Below are 20,459 nucleotides of genomic sequence, written 5' to 3'. Positions count from 1 at the left end.
CACACGTTAAGGAACTTAAAAAAAAAAAAAAAATCTGATTTAATATGTAGAGCTACGTAAAGAACTCCCGCTTTAGTATTTAATTGGGGAGAGGAAAAGATGTTTTAGGTCCCTTGGAGTAGAGCCCTCTTCCCGTCTCCACTTAAGGTTCCCCCACCTCACCCTGCGCTGGCTGGCAACCGAAGGAGGAGTAAATGAGTTGATTTAATTCCATTAATTCCAAGACCTGGAATTAATCATATGTCGATGCAAAACTTGTTCAGGGTGATAGCTTTTAATTATTTATATATTTTTCCTATTTTTCTATATATGTGCCCACAATAGCCGAATTAATTTGTCAATTAATCTGAGCCAGGCCTAGCGGCTAAACCTCAGGTTTAGAAGCACACCTGCAACTTTGGCATTCGGTTCTGAAAAAGAAAATCTCGTTACTTTGAATAACCAAAGATTCAGTCCCAATACCTGGTCATTTTAAATTTTAATGTTTAACTTTTAATTTTGAAGAAATTTGTGTTTTTATTATGAATTCAGCTTAATGTTAAAAAAAATTAACTGTGTGCAGTCTGGCAGAACTCAGAGATTAATTAAAGTCCAAATTCTGACAAATATTGAGGCAGTATAGGCAAGCCACCCTTAGTAGTATTGTAAGAAACTAAGACCAGGTTGCAGAGAAGGCAACCTGCAATGTTACTTTCCTCATCCAAGGATTTTCCTCTCTCAATAAAGACACAGGTGTCCAGTACCTTCTCCCGACCTTATAGAGGGCATTCCTGTCAAGTCCTGGTTATAAAAATAAGAAAAATAAGAGCCTTCCATTCTATTCACAGTGACAAATCAGAGAAGCAGCAAGCATAACCAAATACATGTAACCAAATTAAATTTTTCTCCTGGAAAATTACCTTGTTGGTGAAATGCAACTAGTTGACATATGGGAATTTTCAGATACCTGACAGCTTCTCTTGCACAGAACAGCTGTTTTGTCTCCAAGTTGTTGTTTTCGAAGAGGACCAAGATGTCAGCAAGGTGATACCATCACATGCAAGTGACTGGATTTGAGGGGAGGGCTAGGCAAGGTCACCCAACCCTACTTTCTCCTGCAGAACTGTCTGGGTCCAGTGGACAGATACAGATCAGGTTGATTGGTTATGGCCCTGGATGTAGTAGACCACCTGACCACTTTAAGCTAAGGTATTTAAGCAGGACTCAGTTTGACTGAAGCAAAGACCTTAATCAATGATTAAGGCTGGGGAAGAAATGAGACAGAGAATGGGCTCTTTTACCTGGTCAAAATCTTTCAGTATTGCTATTTACATTTACTCTGAATCAATTAAGGTCCAAACAATAACCAAGTGGGGCTTGACCTGGAACGAGCCAGTGTAATTTGGGTTTAAGACATGGTCCTAGCCCATAAACCCCAAGATATGTTGCAAGATTTCATTTAATCAAAATTTATACTCCCTTAGGCTGAGCACTGGCAGGTAAAAGTATGATATCCCTATAAAGAGAGAAGGGAAGAGAATGAAGAGAGGAAATTGTGGTCATTTCTAGTTGGGTCCCTAGTTGGCCCAAGCTCCTTCTCAGAGTTTGTTTTTTGGTGTGTGTGTGTGTTTTGCTGAAACAATTGGAGTTAAGTGATTTGCTCAGGGTTACACAGCTAGGAAGTGTTAAGTGTTTAAGGTCAGATTTAAACTCAGGTCCTCCTGACTTCAGGGTTGGTGCTCTATCCACCTAACTTCCCCATGAGGTTTTGTATAGCTCCAGAGTAAACCCCAAAGTGATGTCAACTATAAGGAGATACTACATTTCCAAGATTCATATTCATTTGAATTTATCCAATTTATGGCATGAATGAGACTTTATTAAAGGACAAATCAGACTTTGTTTATTAAAAAAATACTTTACAGGAAAAAAACCTCTATGCATTCCATTGTACTATTTTACAAAGAAATAGCTTAAACGATTTAACACGCTTAGACAGTCAGCTACAAAAAGAAATGCACTGTTAAAGGATTATTATTCACATAGATTTAGGTTTAGACTATTCATTAAAAACCTCTTTAAAACACTTTTTAATGTCAATAAACATACTAAGGCCGTACAATGCAAACAGTCCTCCAGGCAAATTATAATTTCATCTATATGCAAAGACCTCAGATAAATTAAAGCCACAGAAAAAAAAAATCTTAGCTGCCGATCAAAATGGAGTTTTAGTCACAGAAAACACTATTACACGAAACTTTACAACATGTGATAGAAGTAGTACTAAAGTATTTCTTTAGAGAGAATTGAAAAGTGCTATATTAAGAGGAGATATTCTCCTCAATTACATGCACAAGTGGATCCTAAAAAGTTTATGAACAATATGGAAGGCCATAATATTTATGGAGAGATATTTGCTCTTAAAGCAATGTAAATTTTAATCTGCAACATGAACTTTCAGAATAATAAAAGGTCCTCTTGGTGCTGAAGAAAAACATTTACCTTATGCCTTTCCTCTACCTACTATAGGACCGTTATGGCTGCAATCTGTGTTTATAAAAATAAAATTCAGCACAAATGTGAACTTGAAACTAGTGGTATGTGCCAGTGAAGGTTAATTTTTTTTTTATTTTTTGAAAAAAATCCTTGTGGCATTAACAAAACAATTTATTGGAGACATGGACTAGATTTTTCTATAGGTGAGAATGCAAACAGACCTTTCAGTGGCCAAATGTGGAAGAAAATTTAAAGCCCACTGTTGTTATTGTCAAGAATGCATTCACCAAGTATGTGTTTGCAGAGTTTTGGGTCCTGTCCTAACACAAGGTAGCCTGTAAGTTATAAAACATTCTGTTTTAAAAGGAAAGAAAATTCAGAAGGATAGAAAAGGACTTAATAAGCAATATTTTCTCCAACCACTACTAAATTTGGATTGTAAACCTAATAGTGATTAAAATTCTTTACTAAAGTAAAATACATTCCCAAAGATAAAGTAGGGCTAGTTTTTCTTGTGTGCAATATTCTTTAGATGATATCACTCTGTTTCTAATTGTAGGAAGACCATTTTTTGATTAAGTAAAACAAATTTAGGGGCATTTGAACTGAGTTAAGTATTTAGATAAGCACCCTCAAATTCACAGTTAACTTAAAAATGTGTGTCTATTGGTTATTTGGGACACCTCCTTCCATACAAAACACTCTCTTCTCACACACCCATACATACACACCTACACCTCCGTAATGATAATCCATATAACTTCTACACTTGAATAATCACTAAATATCCTTTTTTTAAAAATTGTAAATAGTAATGGTCATGGAGAGATCATATACATGTAATCTTTCCCTTACATAGATTTACCCTTTAACTACATGAATTTACACTTTGAAATATACTTGTGTAAGTTGTACTTTCACTCCTAGCATATTACTTATGATTATAAAACTGGTGAGGAGGGGAAAGATAAGGTTTAATGCATTTGCGGTGTTTTGTTATTGTTGTTTTAATGGATACCACAGAGCCAACCATCACACTGGTCAAAGGGTGCCTTAAAGTCAGTAGGGTTAAGAATATTCATTTATTAGGCCCTTTATACAAGGACATTTCTGCCATCCCTCTGCTTCAAAAGAATTTTACATCTTATACCTATACTCTCTGCAAGAGATATAATCTCTAAAAGAGTTGGCACATTGGATTTATACAGAAGAGGAAGATCAGCTTAATTCCACTTAAAAGTTCAAAATTGCCATCACTATTTTACAAATCAAAGTACATGGAATTGCTCCATGCCTAAAACCACCAAAACCAAATAATTTAATTATTTAGAAAAGTTTCAATTGTTTATTTCACTAACCTAGGATACAGCTTTGAAAGCAGTATGAAACTCAAGCTTGCCTGCTTTTATATTCATCAGTCTTAAAAATCATGCTATTAAAATCTAATACTCACGTAGGACATTCAGGAGTTTCCAGATACATATTACAAGCTAATGGTTTTTCCCCCTTCCCATTCTACTGCAATTCTAAAATACAATGAATTTATTACTACATGATATAAAAGGTTTATACCTTTTTAAATGTTTATATTGGAGGTGAGGGTAAAATGTCTTAAACGATAAAAATGGAGTTTTGCTTTTGATTGTAAAGTCTTTGCAGATTTGCTGGTTCCTGAGTAAATATACACAGTGCTGGCTGTCAGGAGACAGTCTCCTTGTTTGTTAGCAATGACCAGCTTAGATGACAAATGGCATCTGCTGGATGGCAAGTAGGAGATGGGGGAGATGGGATCTTGGAAGACAAAAGTGAATGAAGAGGAATCGAAAAACAATATTCCTGTTAATAACCTTGCTCTTCATGATTTTTATAAATATCAAAACTGCACTGAAGCAAAATGTTGCCTGAGAAGAATTTTACTTTGTACAGCCTGGTAAAGCTCTATGAAATTCTTCTGGACAAAATTTAAAAAAAAATTGATAAAAGCCAAAAAAACTCAGGGCAGATCTCTAAACTAGCCTTGATGAACTAGAATTTTTACCCTAGAATTTTTACCCAAGATTTAAAAACACCCCTGCATGAATCATATTACCTTTCATAAAACCTTTCCACGCTAACACCTTATTTACACAGATTACTAAACATTCACCATCACTTCCAATTTGTAAATGGTTTAAATTGAAATGTTTCTCTATTTGTCTTCATTCTTTGTAACAAAGAATACATACATATACATATATATATATAAGGAATAATACAGATTCTAACCTAATCACTGCAGTATTTTCTGATGGTTACTTTTCTATCAGTTTAAACAGTGACCCCTATACTGTGCTAATATGCATATAACTACACAACAATATTGCACAAAGTAATATTTATATAACAGATTTAACCTATTTCAGAAACTTTTAGAGAAAATTCATAATTGATATTTCAAAAGATACAGCTGAGTTTTCATGGTGACAGACATAATGAAGCTGCATCTTTTTTGCCTATGTTAATATAAGTTTTCCAAATCTCACCTATTCCAGAAAGGAAAAGAACCAAACTCCAAATTGCACCATAACCAAGTAAATATGCCAAGTCTGGTCTTTAGGTGGGGGAGACTCTTTCTTCTAATAAACAAAGGCCTATTGGCATTATTAAGAACTAAGAGAAAGTGAGATGCACATCACATTAACATTCGCAAATAACAAAATGTTCAGACTACGTAAACTAGATGAACTGTGCCCGTTTTAATAATAAAAATAAAAATAAAAGCATCCAGGCACTATTGCATCAGGCTACCTGAAAACTCTAGGGTGAAAAGTCTAGTGCAACTATTCCTAACTAGGAAATAGCAACACAACAACAGTGAATAAACTCAGGTATGCACCAGTTACAATTGTGAATTTAAGTGCATTAGTAATACTAGATTTTTATCATGAAGAGATTGAAGCCAGCTGACGTCAAGCAGAGTCTTACCCAAAGTTGATGCTCAAAAATATGGCAGCCTCATCAGCAGAATGGAGAGCAGTTTCTAATTCTGAGACTACTGATGAGTTTAGGAAGCAAAGTATCCACACCAAAGGCGGAGGTGTTGGGTAGAGCATCCCAGTTATCATATCAACTCTACATTTAACTAGAACATCTTCTACAGTTGATCTTGAACTTTCAAATAATGAGCCAAAAATAATGACTAGGGATAACTTGTTTGTAGATTTACTGAAGTTCTCCTCTGGGCTTTCAAGAACAGATACAAAGAAGACCTTGTGATCATTCAAAGTGCTGTGCTTTCTCTTTCACTAAGAAACTGGAGAGTCACCTAAACATCCACAGAAGTCACTTGTTCTTTGTAGTTGGAACTTAAATGCCACACTTGCCAGGAAACAGGATGCAGGAACACCATCCTACAGCCAATGCCATCTTTACTGCAGAAATTGTACCTGTGCAATAAAGGACACAGGCACTAAGCTACAGATCTTACTTTATAAAAGGAGCAAATATGGCAAGAGACAAGATGAAACAAGGGAGTGATCAATTTACCAAATTAGAATCTGTAACTCCAGGGAGTTCCTATTTTGATTTGAAGAGCAACTGAACTGTTACCTCACACCTTAAACAGAAAGTAGCAGCAGACCCACTATTACATACTGTACTAACGGGATAAGATACAACTCTTAACTTTGCATAATCTGTGTAAAAAAGATATGCTTGACATTTTTGGAATGTCATTTCTCTTTATAGAATTATAGGCAAGATTTCTCCAATAAAACTTAACTTAAGCCAGTTATAAAACTATAACTTCACATCAAAATTTAAAAAAGTTAAAAAAATGTGTTTGAATATATACATATCACACAGGAGTGCTTGGATGATCCTGTGGATCGTGTGGTTGGTCAGATTCCAGGCTGGGTTCCAGCTTTATAGTTGGAAGGAGCTGAGCCCCCTGATCTTGCTGTACAAGTCCCGATGGAGTTGAGAAAGATGAAGAGGCAGTTGTCAAAAGCTGCATCTCTGCACTTGTTCCTTCAGACTCAGTTTTTATACTCACACATTGAGAGTTAGCTTCTGATTCTGACTTTCCAGTGATATCAAAATCTATGTTGGAATTACTTTCAGCATTCTGAGGGCCTTCCACAACAGGGTGGTACTGCTTAAGCCTTATGTGCCAGGCTAAACTGCATACCGCAGACACGGTTTTAAACTGATGGATGACATTCCTTGGGATGAAGTAGATATCATTATCACACAACTGGATTCTAGCATAACGAATGCCTTCTCGCCTCATTTGGTTTAGTTTAGCTTCATCCACCCACTGAACACACTAAACAAAGGAAAGAAAAGTTATAGTTTGGTGTTAATTTAAAAAAAAAACAAAAAAAAACTACACATCTTTTAATACATTTTAAGGATTGTAAACTTAAGCCTCTTTGTAGGTAGATCAGGAGACCAAAGTGAAGAAGAGGGACTTATAAAACTCTTAATTAAACCAAAACTGATACTTTTATACGAAGGAGGGATTATCTTTTGAAAATCTCCAATACCAGATCACAGTGCCACCTTCATATAAGAAATAAGACTTTACAGTACTTAATTGCACTTAGATATATTCTCATTTAAGCTAGTGTTAGGAACACTGCTGTAGAAGTGATGTTACCTAAAACAAGCTAAAAAAAGGAATGATGATTTTATGCAAAGGCCTAGATGTATTCAAATTGCAGTGAAATATTTGCTTTATTCCACACAGGGAAGAATGAATGCTCAGCTCTTTACATCTTTGACATAAGCCAAACATGATTCTTCCTACAAACAATCAACAAATGACACGATTCTTATTCTGTTTTTGTGTTTTCTGCCAAGGATAATGATTTTTGACTGGAAAGAATTATCAACAATAACAAAAGGTTAAGAGAAAGCTTTCCACAAGTAAGTAAAAAGATAATATGGTTGAGTCATCAAATCCAACTAAGTGACATTTGAGACAACTACTGAATACCAGTAACCCTTCAAAGACTACAAAATAGAGGAGGGTTCCATAGATTCAAGATGGAAAAATATTATCCCAGATTTTAAAGAAAAAAAGACTGAAATCTTTAACCAACAGGCCAACAAGCTTGACTTTGACTCATAGAAGAAATTTAAAATTCATTATGAAATGAATTTTAAATTCAGTGGAATCTAAAAACAGTGATCTAAAAATGCTAACAAACCAACAACAGTTCATACCATATTTAACCTTATTTCTATTGTCAAACACATCCCCAGACTGCTAGATAAACAGAATGCTATAGCTACGAGCTATATCTTGGTTTTTACGAGATACACTACACCCACACCCACACACCCACCCACACACACATACAGTATTGCATACAACTCTTGTGGAAAAGAGATGTGAGCTAGACATTTAAACATTTGGAGAAATGCAACTAAAAGGAGATTCTCCACTGGTCTTCTCCAGGGATCTGTGCTTGGTTCTACCAATTTTAACATTTTCATCAATAACTTGGATAAAAGTATAGATGGTTTACCAAACTTCAGATAACACAAAGCCAGGAGACATAGCTATAATATTAGATGACAGAATTAGGATTCAAAAGAAGTAGCTAGCATGTTAGGTTAAATATAGGAAGATGAAATTTAAGAGCTAAATGTAAATGCTTATACTTGGGTTGAAAAAGTCAACTTCACAAGACAAGTGGGAAAGAAAAGGATATTAAAGAAAAAGATAGAAATTACTCTAAAAACAAAAGCTAGGGAGAGAGAGGGTATTGTCTTCAAGTTATTTGTAGGACAAGTTTAAGAATAGTGAAAGGAATCTGCCAAATGACAGAGTTGGTTAGGTTCAATTCAACAAAAAGTTTCAAAGAGTCAGAACTATCTCAAAGTAGGACTAAGCTTCCACAAAGGACATTACAAGACTTCAAAGACCAGTGGACCAGGTATTTATTAGCAAAGATTTAAGTCAGGCATGAGATGAACTCCAGCCTCCAGAGGTCCCTCTGAACTTAAGATTCTGTGATTAAACCACGTCAAGATTCCAGTCATTCAAATACAACATAAAAAATAAAGTAAAGATGAGCTCTCCCCCATTCTGTTTCTGTCCAATTTCTACTCTGATCTTTTTATGACACCCCACCCACCTCTTGTTATTCTGCCATAGTCTTTCAGTATAAGTAATTCCTTTTCACTGAAATGGCCTGATTTAACCATTCCCCAAAGAATAGAAATTTATTTATTTATTTGGAGCCAGTACATACAGATCCTCAACACACTTGACTTTGCTGGGTTTCCATCAACTGTAGCCAGAGTTTTTATGGTTTTTGTGTTTTGTTTTTTTTTGGGGGGGGAAGATGGGAGGGATATATTTAATCACTATTTTTAGCTCTTTTCTCCTAAAGTATATCATATTTAGAAAGTTTATTTTCAATCATTCCTAACTAGTCTCTTTCCCTGTAAACCAGAAGAAATTGCTTCTATAATTTTCCCTACTAGTTTTTAGAAATGGTTATTTCAATTAAAAAAAAAATCAGTCAATAAAAAAGCAAATTCAGTACCTGTGACACTGGAGGTTCATGAAGGTCTAACTGAAGTCTCTGCACAACATCAGTAAAGTCCTCAGCATGAAAACAAATCACATCTTTGGTTATTCGAGGTTGGTTACTCCTAAATGGACAAGTAAACATGGAGAAGTATGTCACAAAGAGAATTTGGCAAGTCATTTCAACTATAACTATGGCTCCAAAAGAACAAGTATTCATTTGCTTCCTTTAAAACTTAAAAACAAAACAAAACAACAACAAAAAAAAAAAAACTTAAAAACAAAAACAAAACAAAAAACCTTCATATGATTTTAATCCAGAAAAATTCAAAACAATCAGGATCAAAGAATTCTTCCTCTCCCTTCTTCTCTCCCTCTCCCCACCCCTTTCATTCTCCTTTTCCCTCCCTCTCTGTCTCTTTAATTTTTTTTCTTGAGGGTTTTTATTTTCATTAGAGTAGGAGATCTTTGGGGTTCTCCCCCACAACTTGGCTTTTATGGAAATGCTTTGCATATCTTCACAAGTAGTTTCTTAATGGTCAGTAAGGGAAAGTACCTAGAACTCTAAAATTAAAAAAAAATGAATTGTTTTGAATGTAACTGGGGAAAAATATTAATAAAAATAAGACAGAAAAACATCTCAGGCTTTTGTGTGCCATAATCATTTCAATTCAACATGTACTCATCAAGAGACTACAAACAAGATACTGTGCTCCAGAACTCAAGATAGAAAAGAAAACATGCCCAACCCTACCAGCATCATCCTTAAAGGGTTTAATGGTGGGAACACTAAATCTCATTTAGTCTTTGGGGGAAAAAATTCCTGGTAAAACAAAACATTGAAATAAGAAAAAACAAAAATGTATGCACAACAGAAATTGAGGTATCCTTCAGTAACTGTATACCAACCATTCTGAATTTGAGTTTCCCCCTTTTCTAGAGGGAATAACACAAACAACTGAAGCTGCATGCTATGACTTACCATTCACTAAACTGTACAGCTTTCAAAACCCCCACAGCAGCCGTACTCTGCCAGTCAAACCCCTGACCCACATGATCAGCATGGGCTCTCGTTCTATCTTCAAAGAGAACCTCTCTGGGCTCACTGGTCCGAGGCAGGTACTGGAGGTTTTTAATTTCATTCATTGATCTAAAATTAATTTGATTGTGGAGCAACAGGGAGGGAAGAGAAGAGAGAAATAACATTATATTGATAGCAACAACTCATATCTAATGTATTATTCTACAAAGCACTTTCCTCATAGCAACCTTCTGAGGTTGGTATTATAGGTATTCCCACTTTGTTCCCATTTTACAGAAGAAGAAATTAAGACTCAGGAAGTTTGAGATTAAGGCTTGTCCACAATTATATTCAGTACATATCTGAATTTTAATGCACATCAAATTCAAAATCCAGTGTTCATTTCACTGGACCATTCTCTGGACATTGAAACCTTCTGCAATTCTAACAAGCAGCTTCTGACGACCATTAAAATATCTGTTAAAATAAACTTTAAAAAATTTACAGAGGATTTTAAGGTTTTGCAGGGAGCTTTCCTTGTGAAAACTTCAAAGGGTTGCTAGCATTTAAATATTAGGTCTGCTTTTGCATACAGAAAATAGAGGCTCCAAGATACTAAGTAATTAGTCATGGTTATAAACCCAAGTAAGTGACTTGTTTAGTCACTCAGTCAGCATTTATTAAGCACCTACTATGAGTCGGGCACTATGCTAGATGCTGGAGATAGGAAAAAAGGCAAATGACAGACTTTGCTATAAAAGAGCTCAGAATCTGAAGTATTTATTGTATTTAAATATTTATAATTTTGACTCCCTCCAATCCTCATTCTTAATAACTCAGAATACTCCACTAGTTTCATGACTCCAAAGGCCATACTCCTAGAGAGCATCTGGCATGCTACTTTTTAAAAAAAAATTTTTTTTTTTTACAGAAAACATGCAAAGTAAGCTAAAAATTATCTGGTACATTCACCAAAAAGAAAATATGGGGAAAAAAAATTCACTTAAATCCTTTTAATTTTTCCATCATAACTCATAACTATCAATTTAATCTTAAGTGTATTTATATTTATGAACTGATCTGGTTAATTCAAATGGTTCAGTTAATAAAAAATATCATATAGAAAACAACCAGATTATCAAATGTGGATCGAGATCACATACCATTCTATTACAAGACTTGGTTTGTCAAAAGCTATTCTGCGTAAGTGATATAGTTAGATCCTATCTCATAATACCATACTGCACAGGGTCACTTGGAAAAAGTATAATTAATTTTTTGCATTTTTGGAAGGGGAACAAAATATTTACCGGCGTCTTTTGAAGGGTGACTTTGGCATATCTGCTGTAGGGATCATCTGTTCTCCAGGTCTCACCCACATTATGGGGCCATCATCACTCTGAGACCTACACTGGAGTCGGAGACTGGAGAGTGTGCCCCAGGGCAAAGTCATCTAAAAATAAGATTAAGTCAATACAGAGATTTAAAATAAAAAAGATTTACAATTTAATAAAAAGCAAGGTCTTATAAGAAATAAATACCATGTCATTCAGTGGATCTAAGAAAATAATTTTAATTGAAAATTCAATGCCAATATCTTTTCAGTATACTTATAGAGGACAATCATATAGATGTTTGTTTGTTTGGTTTTTTAAGTCAGTCAAATTGAATTACCTTAGGGGTGTGTGTGTGTGTGTGTGTGTGTGTGTGTGTATTTCAAATAGGTAATCTGAACTAAAAATTAACAATCTGGATTAACACTCACTTTTAGAAATGGTGATTCTTCTAACATATCAAGGAATTCTGGGAAATAATCACCAACTTCTTCATCTACTGCTCCAACAAGACTTATCTGCCGCATAGGACCTGCGCGGTAGGTTCCACAGCAGTATGTCCTGTTGACCTGAGATTAAGCAGAGGGAAAAAAATAAGGACTAAAGCACACTATTCTGCAATAAAAGGAGCAGGATATCATTTCCAAATTTGCTATTTCTTCTATATGCTAAACAGTCACTTGTCAGCACCTTGGATAAAGGAAGGCAATAGTTATAAAGACATTTCTACTCAACTACCACAAGTGGCAAATTATATACACAAGTAAGGCCTAATTAAATCAATGCCCAATCAACTATAAGTCTATTTCTTTATTATAAACTAAGCCAGCACACTAAAGATTGGCTATATGACATATATAAAGCTTGTGATATGTGACTAATCAAAAAATTTTATTATCTCAAACTAGTGTGAATATTTCAAAATACTTCAGATTGCCACCCACTCAAAACAATCTTTGAAGTCGATATATAAAAAAGGCATTTTAACATACAAAGGTAAAAAAGGGATTCATCTAACTAACAGAACAATAAAATTAGCAGGGATAGTGTATGTATGTATGTGTGTATATATATATATATATATATATAGCTTATATACATAGCATATACATACTTCCTTAAGCAGTTTTCTTTACCATTCTTTTACATAGAAAAAACTATTCTTTTTCTTGTTGACCCGATCAAATAATAAATACTTAAAGATTTTCAACAAACTAGTTATACATCTGATCTTTTCCTACTTCAAATCAAATCTTGTGGTCTCTAGAGAAGATGATCTCCACAAATTAAGGTCCTTGCCTAGGATGGATCATCACTACAGATCTAAATCCTCTCTGTTCTTCAGGGCTCTTAAGTGCTGCCTAGAAAGGTGTTACCTTCTCTGGCTACATGGTCTTTTCCATTTCTGTATTCCTAGAGTACTCAAGGGTTGGTGGGAATATGCATTTAGTTTCCTTAATGAGCTAAGTTTTCTTGAAGTCTTATACTTCTTTAGTTTCCCCCCGCTCCCTCAAATAATATATAGCACAGTGCTGTAAAAAGTACTCAAATTTTAAAAATTTATTTGGCATTATACTAACATTATTCTTTAACCTCATGGTTATCAAACTATTTTAAAATTCAGTGGAACTTTACTATAGTAAAGTATTTACATCTTTAAAAAATATCAACTATACCAAATGAGTTTGATTTTTAAAAATATTTCTCAATCAAACAAAGCCCAAAACTACTAACAAAACAACTTATTCAGTAGAGAAGGGAAAAAGTTATGATGGGTAATTGTTCATTATCACTTATTATTTTATAACCACAAGATATCAGGAGAAAGTGAGAAAGATCTTAAGTATATATTTGGTGGCCTCTTTAATGACAAAACTGAGGGAGGATGGGACAAGAGTCATATAGGATAAGCAACCAGGCTTTAATCTACAAATTAATATTCAGATTAATGAGGTCACAAATCTATTTAAGATGTTTCACAATAACTTAAATTTTCCCCTTTACTTACATTAACCAGTATTTCTGTACATGGGATTATTGTAGTTTATCACATTCTGATTTCAAGAATTTTGTTTTTAAATTTATAAATCTGCCAACATCTTTGCTATTATACCAAAACCACAAAACTATTACTTAAAGATTTGGTTAAACACATACTGTTTTATCAAGATCACTAGAAATAAACCCAAATTGGAGACTGCTACAGTTAGATCCATGGCTTTTGATTGTTTTTTGTTTTCATAACTAGATTTGGTATGCTAAATTCAAAGATATTTGTTTAATCAGTTTTGGCTGTCTTCCGTTCTTTAATTATACCTAATGGACACTAATATAAAAATATTTTTAGTTTAAAAAGTCTTGAAAAAACATAATTAGCTACCAATTATTTTATATGGTTTATCATTACTTCTTTAAACTAGATAAAAATCATTTCAGTAGGTACACATTACTGGGCACAATCAATAACCAATCCACATCAATGATGCTAACTTTTAGTTATACAATCTAATAATCTCTGAATGGGCTGAAGACACACCATGCAAGAAACTGAAAAACAAAACAAAACAAAACCTCCCCAGAAAATTAGTGATCTTTTGTCATGCTTATCTATCATCATTAATTACCACATTTTTTCTTTGAAACAAATTTGGACAGCTTCCTGATCCTTGGGGTTCTAAAATAGAACTTAAGAACTATTGTAGTCATTTTCTGGCTACTCTTATTATTTCTTCATAAGTTTCCCAAGGGTGGGAAGCAAGTCTTATGTGTCAGGCACAGAGGAATGTATGGGTTCAAAACTTCAGAGTTCTTAAGATTTTAAAACTGACCCAACTTGGCAAGTATAAAACAGGTCTGCAACTGTTCCTATCACCTTCATATGATAAGTTGGGCAGAAGTTTTTTCATCCTAACAGCAAGATGCAAGAAAACAATTAATTTCATCTGGGATCATTATCTATACTTTCTCTAATTTTAAAAAAGTTAAATACATAAGATCATGATATGTACAAAATGCTATTATAATGGGGATAGAGAAACAGCTCCCAAACTTTAAACTAAATCTGACACATTTAATGATATATACAATCATCATGTAGTAATTTGGGATAGAAGTAGTATTTTTTTTTATATCCCTAAAGCAAATTTTTCATTTCTATTAAAATTAAATAATTCTTAAATTTTTACTATCTGCAACTTGCCTCAAGCCATACTTCAATGATTAGATTCTCAAAGGTGATACAGAAATCAAACCCCAGCAGGTTCTACCGTAATGAAAAGACTTCAAGAATGACCTTGGTGAAACTCTATTTGCTACACAAGGACCCATCTAGCTAAATAAAAAAATTAAAAAAAAAAAAAGAAGGGGGGCTCACAATCACTAAACTGATCAAAAGCTCAGTTGGGTCACAGGAATCTATAAAACATACAAAATAGTTCTGTATGAGTAGCCTCAGTCTACTTTGGTACATCAGTGACACAAGGGCAGAAAAGGAGGTAGGTAACTATATATTACTTAGGTAATTCCCTAGATAAAACAGTTTATAATTTTAGCTCACCTAGAACATTAGCTTACATATGTCAAGATAAAAAAACTGGAAGATAAAAAGAAGCTAAATGGAAAGATGGAGTATATAGTCTCAATTAAGAGTTAACTAAAGGAACTAGAGAGGTATGCTTTATTTATTGTATCTTTGTATTACAAGTAACAATTTCATAGGACATTTAGTTATCACTTATTCAAGGAAGGTAACTTAAGCTTATAAACAAAGATCCTGCTGCAGTGGATGTGTTAGAAAAATTTTATAGATAACTAATAACATCCTCCAAATTAAAATAAATGTATACTTTGAAAAGTGGTAAATTACAAAGGTGGAGTAAAGGTGATTATGCCAAAAAATGCAGGAAGTTTTATGTCTAAGAAATAAAAGAACAAAATTTCTATATTATTCAGAATCCTTACACCTTTATGTCATGAAAAAAAAATTACTTCAAATACAAAATCAGAAGCCAATGGATAACCCCAAATATCACAAAAGATTATTTTTATTAGTTACTGATGTGAAAGATGCAATAAAATAAGACATACAAATATCTTCGAGCCATTTACTAACAGAAAAGGTCAAAAATCAACATAAAATTCGAAGAAAGGATGAAAATGAAATAGAATAACTATTAAGAACGTCACAAGACAGAGATAGTGGCCAATGTCAACATTTATTTGTAACACATAAAGAGGAAGATGGCAAAAAAAAAAAAATTATCCACAGTATCACCTCAAAACAAGAAATCGCTAAGGCAAAAAAACATACTGAAAGCTTAGCATGAGATTCAACTAAGTCTTATCATTCAAAGAATAGTCACAGTTGCAACTAGAAAGGCAAAAACCAAAACGGCATAATTAATAATTTGTTTTCCTCATCAATGACACTGGAACCACAAACTTTTGGAACTTAAAAACAGCATCTAATGTGCTATATATGAATGAAGAAATGGTACTTATAAAGAGAAACTGAACCAGATAGATACAGAATGAGAGCTGTGCTAGTAGTGACACTCTTTAAGAGATTTGACTATACTTTACAAAATCATAGAGAGATGGTATCAAAAAGACAAGAGGGAAATGACACACGATAATAACAACAAAAAACCAAGGCACATCAAAAATGAACTATGTCTACATTCTTATCTCAATTGAAACTGTATACCTTCTGTTCAAATAATTTGAAGGTATTGGGTCTAAGCCCAACTTCCACCTCACCACTCTCAAACAGCAAGAAATCAGCCAAAGAAAATAAAAAGATTAATAATAAAAGGAAGAGAAACCAAAAAGAACAGGAAGGAGGGGCCCACATTAACTACATCTCATCACTCTTTCCCAACTGGGTAACTCTAATATTCCCATTTCACAATCTATACAGTGGAGACAGAACAAAAGATTAGAAAAAATCACCACAGGTGTGATGGATCCCCACCAAGAATCTCCCAATCTGTGTCACTATTTTTCAAACACCCCTACCTTGTCAATGATTCAACAAGTTTCCTCCATTTCTTAGCAAATGGAAGTTTGTTAGCCTAAAGTCAATGATTTGGGCAAGAGAGCAATATTATGAAAGGGAGCAAGTACAGAAATTGCTCCAAGGACAGGTATAAAAGGCACTCCTTATAAGGTCAAAATAAAATGGCTTGCATCCAACAATAACCATTTTATAATACTGAATATATTACCCTCAAAGAGGGGAAAATGATTTTTAAAAGAATAATTTCTAAGCATTTGTGCTAACTGGGATGCTTGCTACAAGTCACTCAAAAAAAAAAGGTCTAGCAGGTGGAGAGGAAGAAAGAAATTACATGAATTTATCTCACATTTACACTAAGAGAAAAAAATTAAAATATCAAAGATGGCAAAAAAGAAGCCAAGAAGATGCCTGAGCTCTACTCATTTTCCTTCAGAAACAACCTGAAATCAAGTTTCTGAACAGATTCTGGAGCAAAAGGATCTACAAAGAGACAGAATGAAACAATTTTCCAGCTCAAGATAGCTTGGAAGGACTTTAAGAAAGATCAGGTGAAAGGGGAACACAGTCCAGCACAGTATACAGGCAAGTCAGTGGGAGGATCGTGGCTACAGCTCAGATCAGCAACTCGAAACTCTTGTACCTGTCTCAACAAGCCAGTAATATGACAGATCTATGGGGCACCCTTCAGTTCTAAGGCAAAAGGCAAAGTGCCAGCTCGGAAACCAGGCAACAGCCACCAGGACTTGTTTTGGCTAACCCAGTGCTGAGAGCATGTCAAACACCTAACCCTCAAAACCAAAGCTCAAAGCTGCACAAGAAGCTTGGGGACAGTGTTCCTAAAACACTAACTCAGAAGATGGCAAAATGCATACATATGAAACCTCAAAGGGGGATATAAATTGGTCTGAAGTCCAAAGAATCTTCTTGGAGGAACTCAAAAAGGATTTTAAAAGTCAAAGAAAAGAGGTAGAAGAAAAAGTGGAAAAAGAAGTGAGAGTTATGCAAGAGACAGCCATCAGTTTAGAACAGAAAGGACAAAAATTGACTTTAGAAAACACCTTTAAAAGAAGAATTAGCTAAATGGGAAAGAAGATACAAATGTTAACTGAAGAAAACACATTAGAATTGGGCAAATGAAAACTAATGACTTTATAAGGCATTAAGATTCAATCAAACAAAATAATAAGAATGAAAAAATAAAAAGAAAATGTAAAATACCTCAATGGAAAAACAATATACCTGGAAAATAGATCCAAGAAAGATAACTTAACAAATATTGGACTTCCTGAACGACATGATCAAAAAGAGTCTGGACAGCATCTTCCAAGAAATCATCAATGAAAACTGTCCTGATCACAACATAACATTCCAACTCTTTTTGTTGTTTGCTTGCATTTTGTTTTCTTACTCATTTTCTTTCCTTTTTGATCTGATTTTTCTTATGCAGCAAGATAATTGTATAAATATGTTAACACATATGTTAAATCTAATATGTGTTTAACATGTATAACATATATTGGACTGCTTGCCATTTAGGGAAGGGAGTAGAGGGAAGGAGGAGAAAAATTGGAAAACAAGGCTACGCAAGGATCAATGTTGAAAAATTACCTGTCCATATGTTTTGAAAATAAAGAATTCTTTCTAATCAAAAGAAACAAAGTAAAAAACCTGCCCTGATATCCTACAACCAGTGAGCAAAATAGTCATTGAAAGAATCCATCAATCATCTCTTGAAAGAGATCCTACAAAGAAAACTCCAAGAAATATTGTACTTAAATTTCAGAATTATATGGTCAAGGAGAAAATACAGCAAGCTGTCAGAAAGAAACAATTCAAGTATCTAGGAGCCACTATTGGGCTTGTCCAGGATTTAGCAGCTTCCACTTTAAAAATTAGAGGGTCTGGAATATGATATTCTGGAAGACAAAGGAACTTGGATTACAACCAAGAATCAAGTACCTAGGAAAATTGAGCACAATCTTTCAAGAGAAGAGATGGACTTTCAATCATTTCTGATGAAAAGACTATAATAACTAAAAAGAAAATTTGATTTTCAAATACAAAACTCAAAAGAAGCATAAAAAAGTGAACAAGAAAGAAAAAAAAGTCAAAATAAAAAGTACAATAAAATTAACAGGAGACTGGGACAGTGGGTAAAGGGGCTAAAAATACTGCTCTATTAGAAAAGTGGGGAAAATGGTGATTTGGATCTGAGTCAGGAGAAAAAGGATCCCTTCTCTATCCTACTCCCACTCAACTGCGAAGGCAATCCCTTGCTTATGTTTCCAAAATTTTTAAAACTTGAAATTCTTAATAACAGGAAAAAAAAAAAAAAACAGAAAAGTTCAGCAAAACCCCAAACATTGACTGGAAGTAAACATGCTGTCTCTTCTTCAGCAATAGAAAAGAAACATTTTTTCAAGTCTTCAGGTCCAGGCTTCTTAACCTGACATCACCTTTTGGTCTTTCCAAACTGTGATGTGGTATTTGCACATACTGTTTTTCTTATTCTACTTACCCTACCTACATTTGTCCCTTAACATTGTAGTAACATCCCATTATATTCTTGTCCCATGAGCATTTGGACTTGCTGCATAGGATTTGATGTCTTGGACCTCCTTAGTATGTGCTTAACCTTGGATCTCTGAGTCAAAAGGGTAAGGACCTTTTGATTATATTTTTAATGCCCAACTGTTGGATGAATTCATTGTTCTATCAATAGCACATTATCTTTACAAGTTGATAAGTATAAGAGTTAAAGTGGATAAGAGCTAAAACTAGAGAGGTTTTGATGGGTAATTCTTATATAATTTATTTAGGGCAATCATTTATGTAGAGATTATTTGTTCATATCTGATTATTAATGCCCTGGAAAATGCTGCTTAGTCTTATACACGTGTAATTTCCAAGACATCGCAAAGGTGGAATTACTTGTTAAGAGTATATAGCGGCAGACAGTTGGCACAGTGCACAAAGCTTAGGACTTGTGTTCAAATCTAATCTCACACACTCTAGGTATGTGATCTTGGATAAATCACTTCACCTGCTCAAGTTCTCCCAACTGTAAAATGAATATAATAGCACTCATCTCCTCAAACTGTTGTGATCAATGAGATATTATATTTAAAGTTTTTAGCACAGTGCCTAGCATATGTACAGCCAAATACTTAAATATTTATTCCTTTTCTTCCTAGTAACAAGCAGTAATTCTGATCATTTTATTTTGTGACAGCAACAGCCATGCATATGTATCTCTAATAACACTGAGCTGACTTAAGATCAGCTGACCAGATGAAACTAGATTTAGTGGGTTTACACACACACACACACACACACACACACACACACACACACACACACACAAAACATATCAAGACACCAAAGTATTAAGTTATTAGTAAAGAATCTACATCGATATATTTAAAAATTATTAGAAGCTTTGACAAAATATCATTTATGTTGAAAACATTAAAATTATGTGAATAAAAGAACTTTTCCTTAATATACTAAACAATAGAATTAGCATTATTTGTCATAAGAAGCCACAGTAAGCTTTTCCAAAAAAAGATCAGAGACAAAACCAGAATGTCTATTGTCTGCTATTATTTAATATAATACTAAAAATACATTAAGAAAGGACATTGATGGAATAAACAGAGGCAATAACAACACCAACTCACCTCTACATACAGGCAACACAATCCTATATTCCTTAAGAATTCCAGGAAATGAATGAAAAAAATTGATAAAACTAATAGTTCATTATATATGGTGGGATACAGAAATCAGTCTTTAGTTAGAAGCACACAATTTATTGATTGATTGAATAGGAAAAACAAAGAGGAAGAACAGAATGTCTATTTACAACTACAGAATGGATTAATTACCTAGTATTGAGAGAGGAGACAAAGGTAAAATGAGTATGATCTAGTCCACGAGTAAACAATGAAGAACAGTAACTTCCATAATCACTCTCAACAGGAAAAAGGGCTACAGAAAAATGGGAGGTATGGCAGAAAGGAAGGATTGAAACAGGAGGAATGAAAGGGGGAGATCTCAATCCTGTAGAAGAAGGAGATCCTACTTCAA

The 20,459-nt window shown here is 34.1% G+C and overlaps 1 protein-coding gene across 1 annotated transcript in view; it reads right to left on the bottom strand.

The window, feature by feature from the left end:
• Positions 1 to 1,836: 1,836 nt before the first annotated feature.
• Positions 1,837 to 20,459, bottom strand: part of RSBN1 (round spermatid basic protein 1) — a 51,213-nt gene continuing 32,590 nt past the window's right edge. The window contains exons 3-7 of the mRNA XM_051992988.1: positions 11,785 to 11,922; positions 11,330 to 11,472; positions 9,981 to 10,148; positions 9,015 to 9,123; positions 1,837 to 6,781 (exon numbers count right to left, since the gene is read on the bottom strand). Of these exons, the coding sequence (XP_051848948.1) occupies positions 6,311 to 6,781; positions 9,015 to 9,123; positions 9,981 to 10,148; positions 11,330 to 11,472; positions 11,785 to 11,922 (1,029 nt within the window). The 3' untranslated portion in view covers positions 1,837 to 6,310. The remainder of the gene's footprint in view (positions 6,782 to 9,014; positions 9,124 to 9,980; positions 10,149 to 11,329; positions 11,473 to 11,784; positions 11,923 to 20,459) is intronic.

Source organism: Antechinus flavipes, chromosome 4 (genome assembly GCF_016432865.1).
Source record: "Antechinus flavipes isolate AdamAnt ecotype Samford, QLD, Australia chromosome 4, AdamAnt_v2, whole genome shotgun sequence".
Classification (NCBI taxonomy): Eukaryota; Metazoa; Chordata; class Mammalia; order Dasyuromorphia; family Dasyuridae; genus Antechinus; species Antechinus flavipes.
This window is presented reverse-complemented; position numbering and strand designations above follow the sequence as displayed.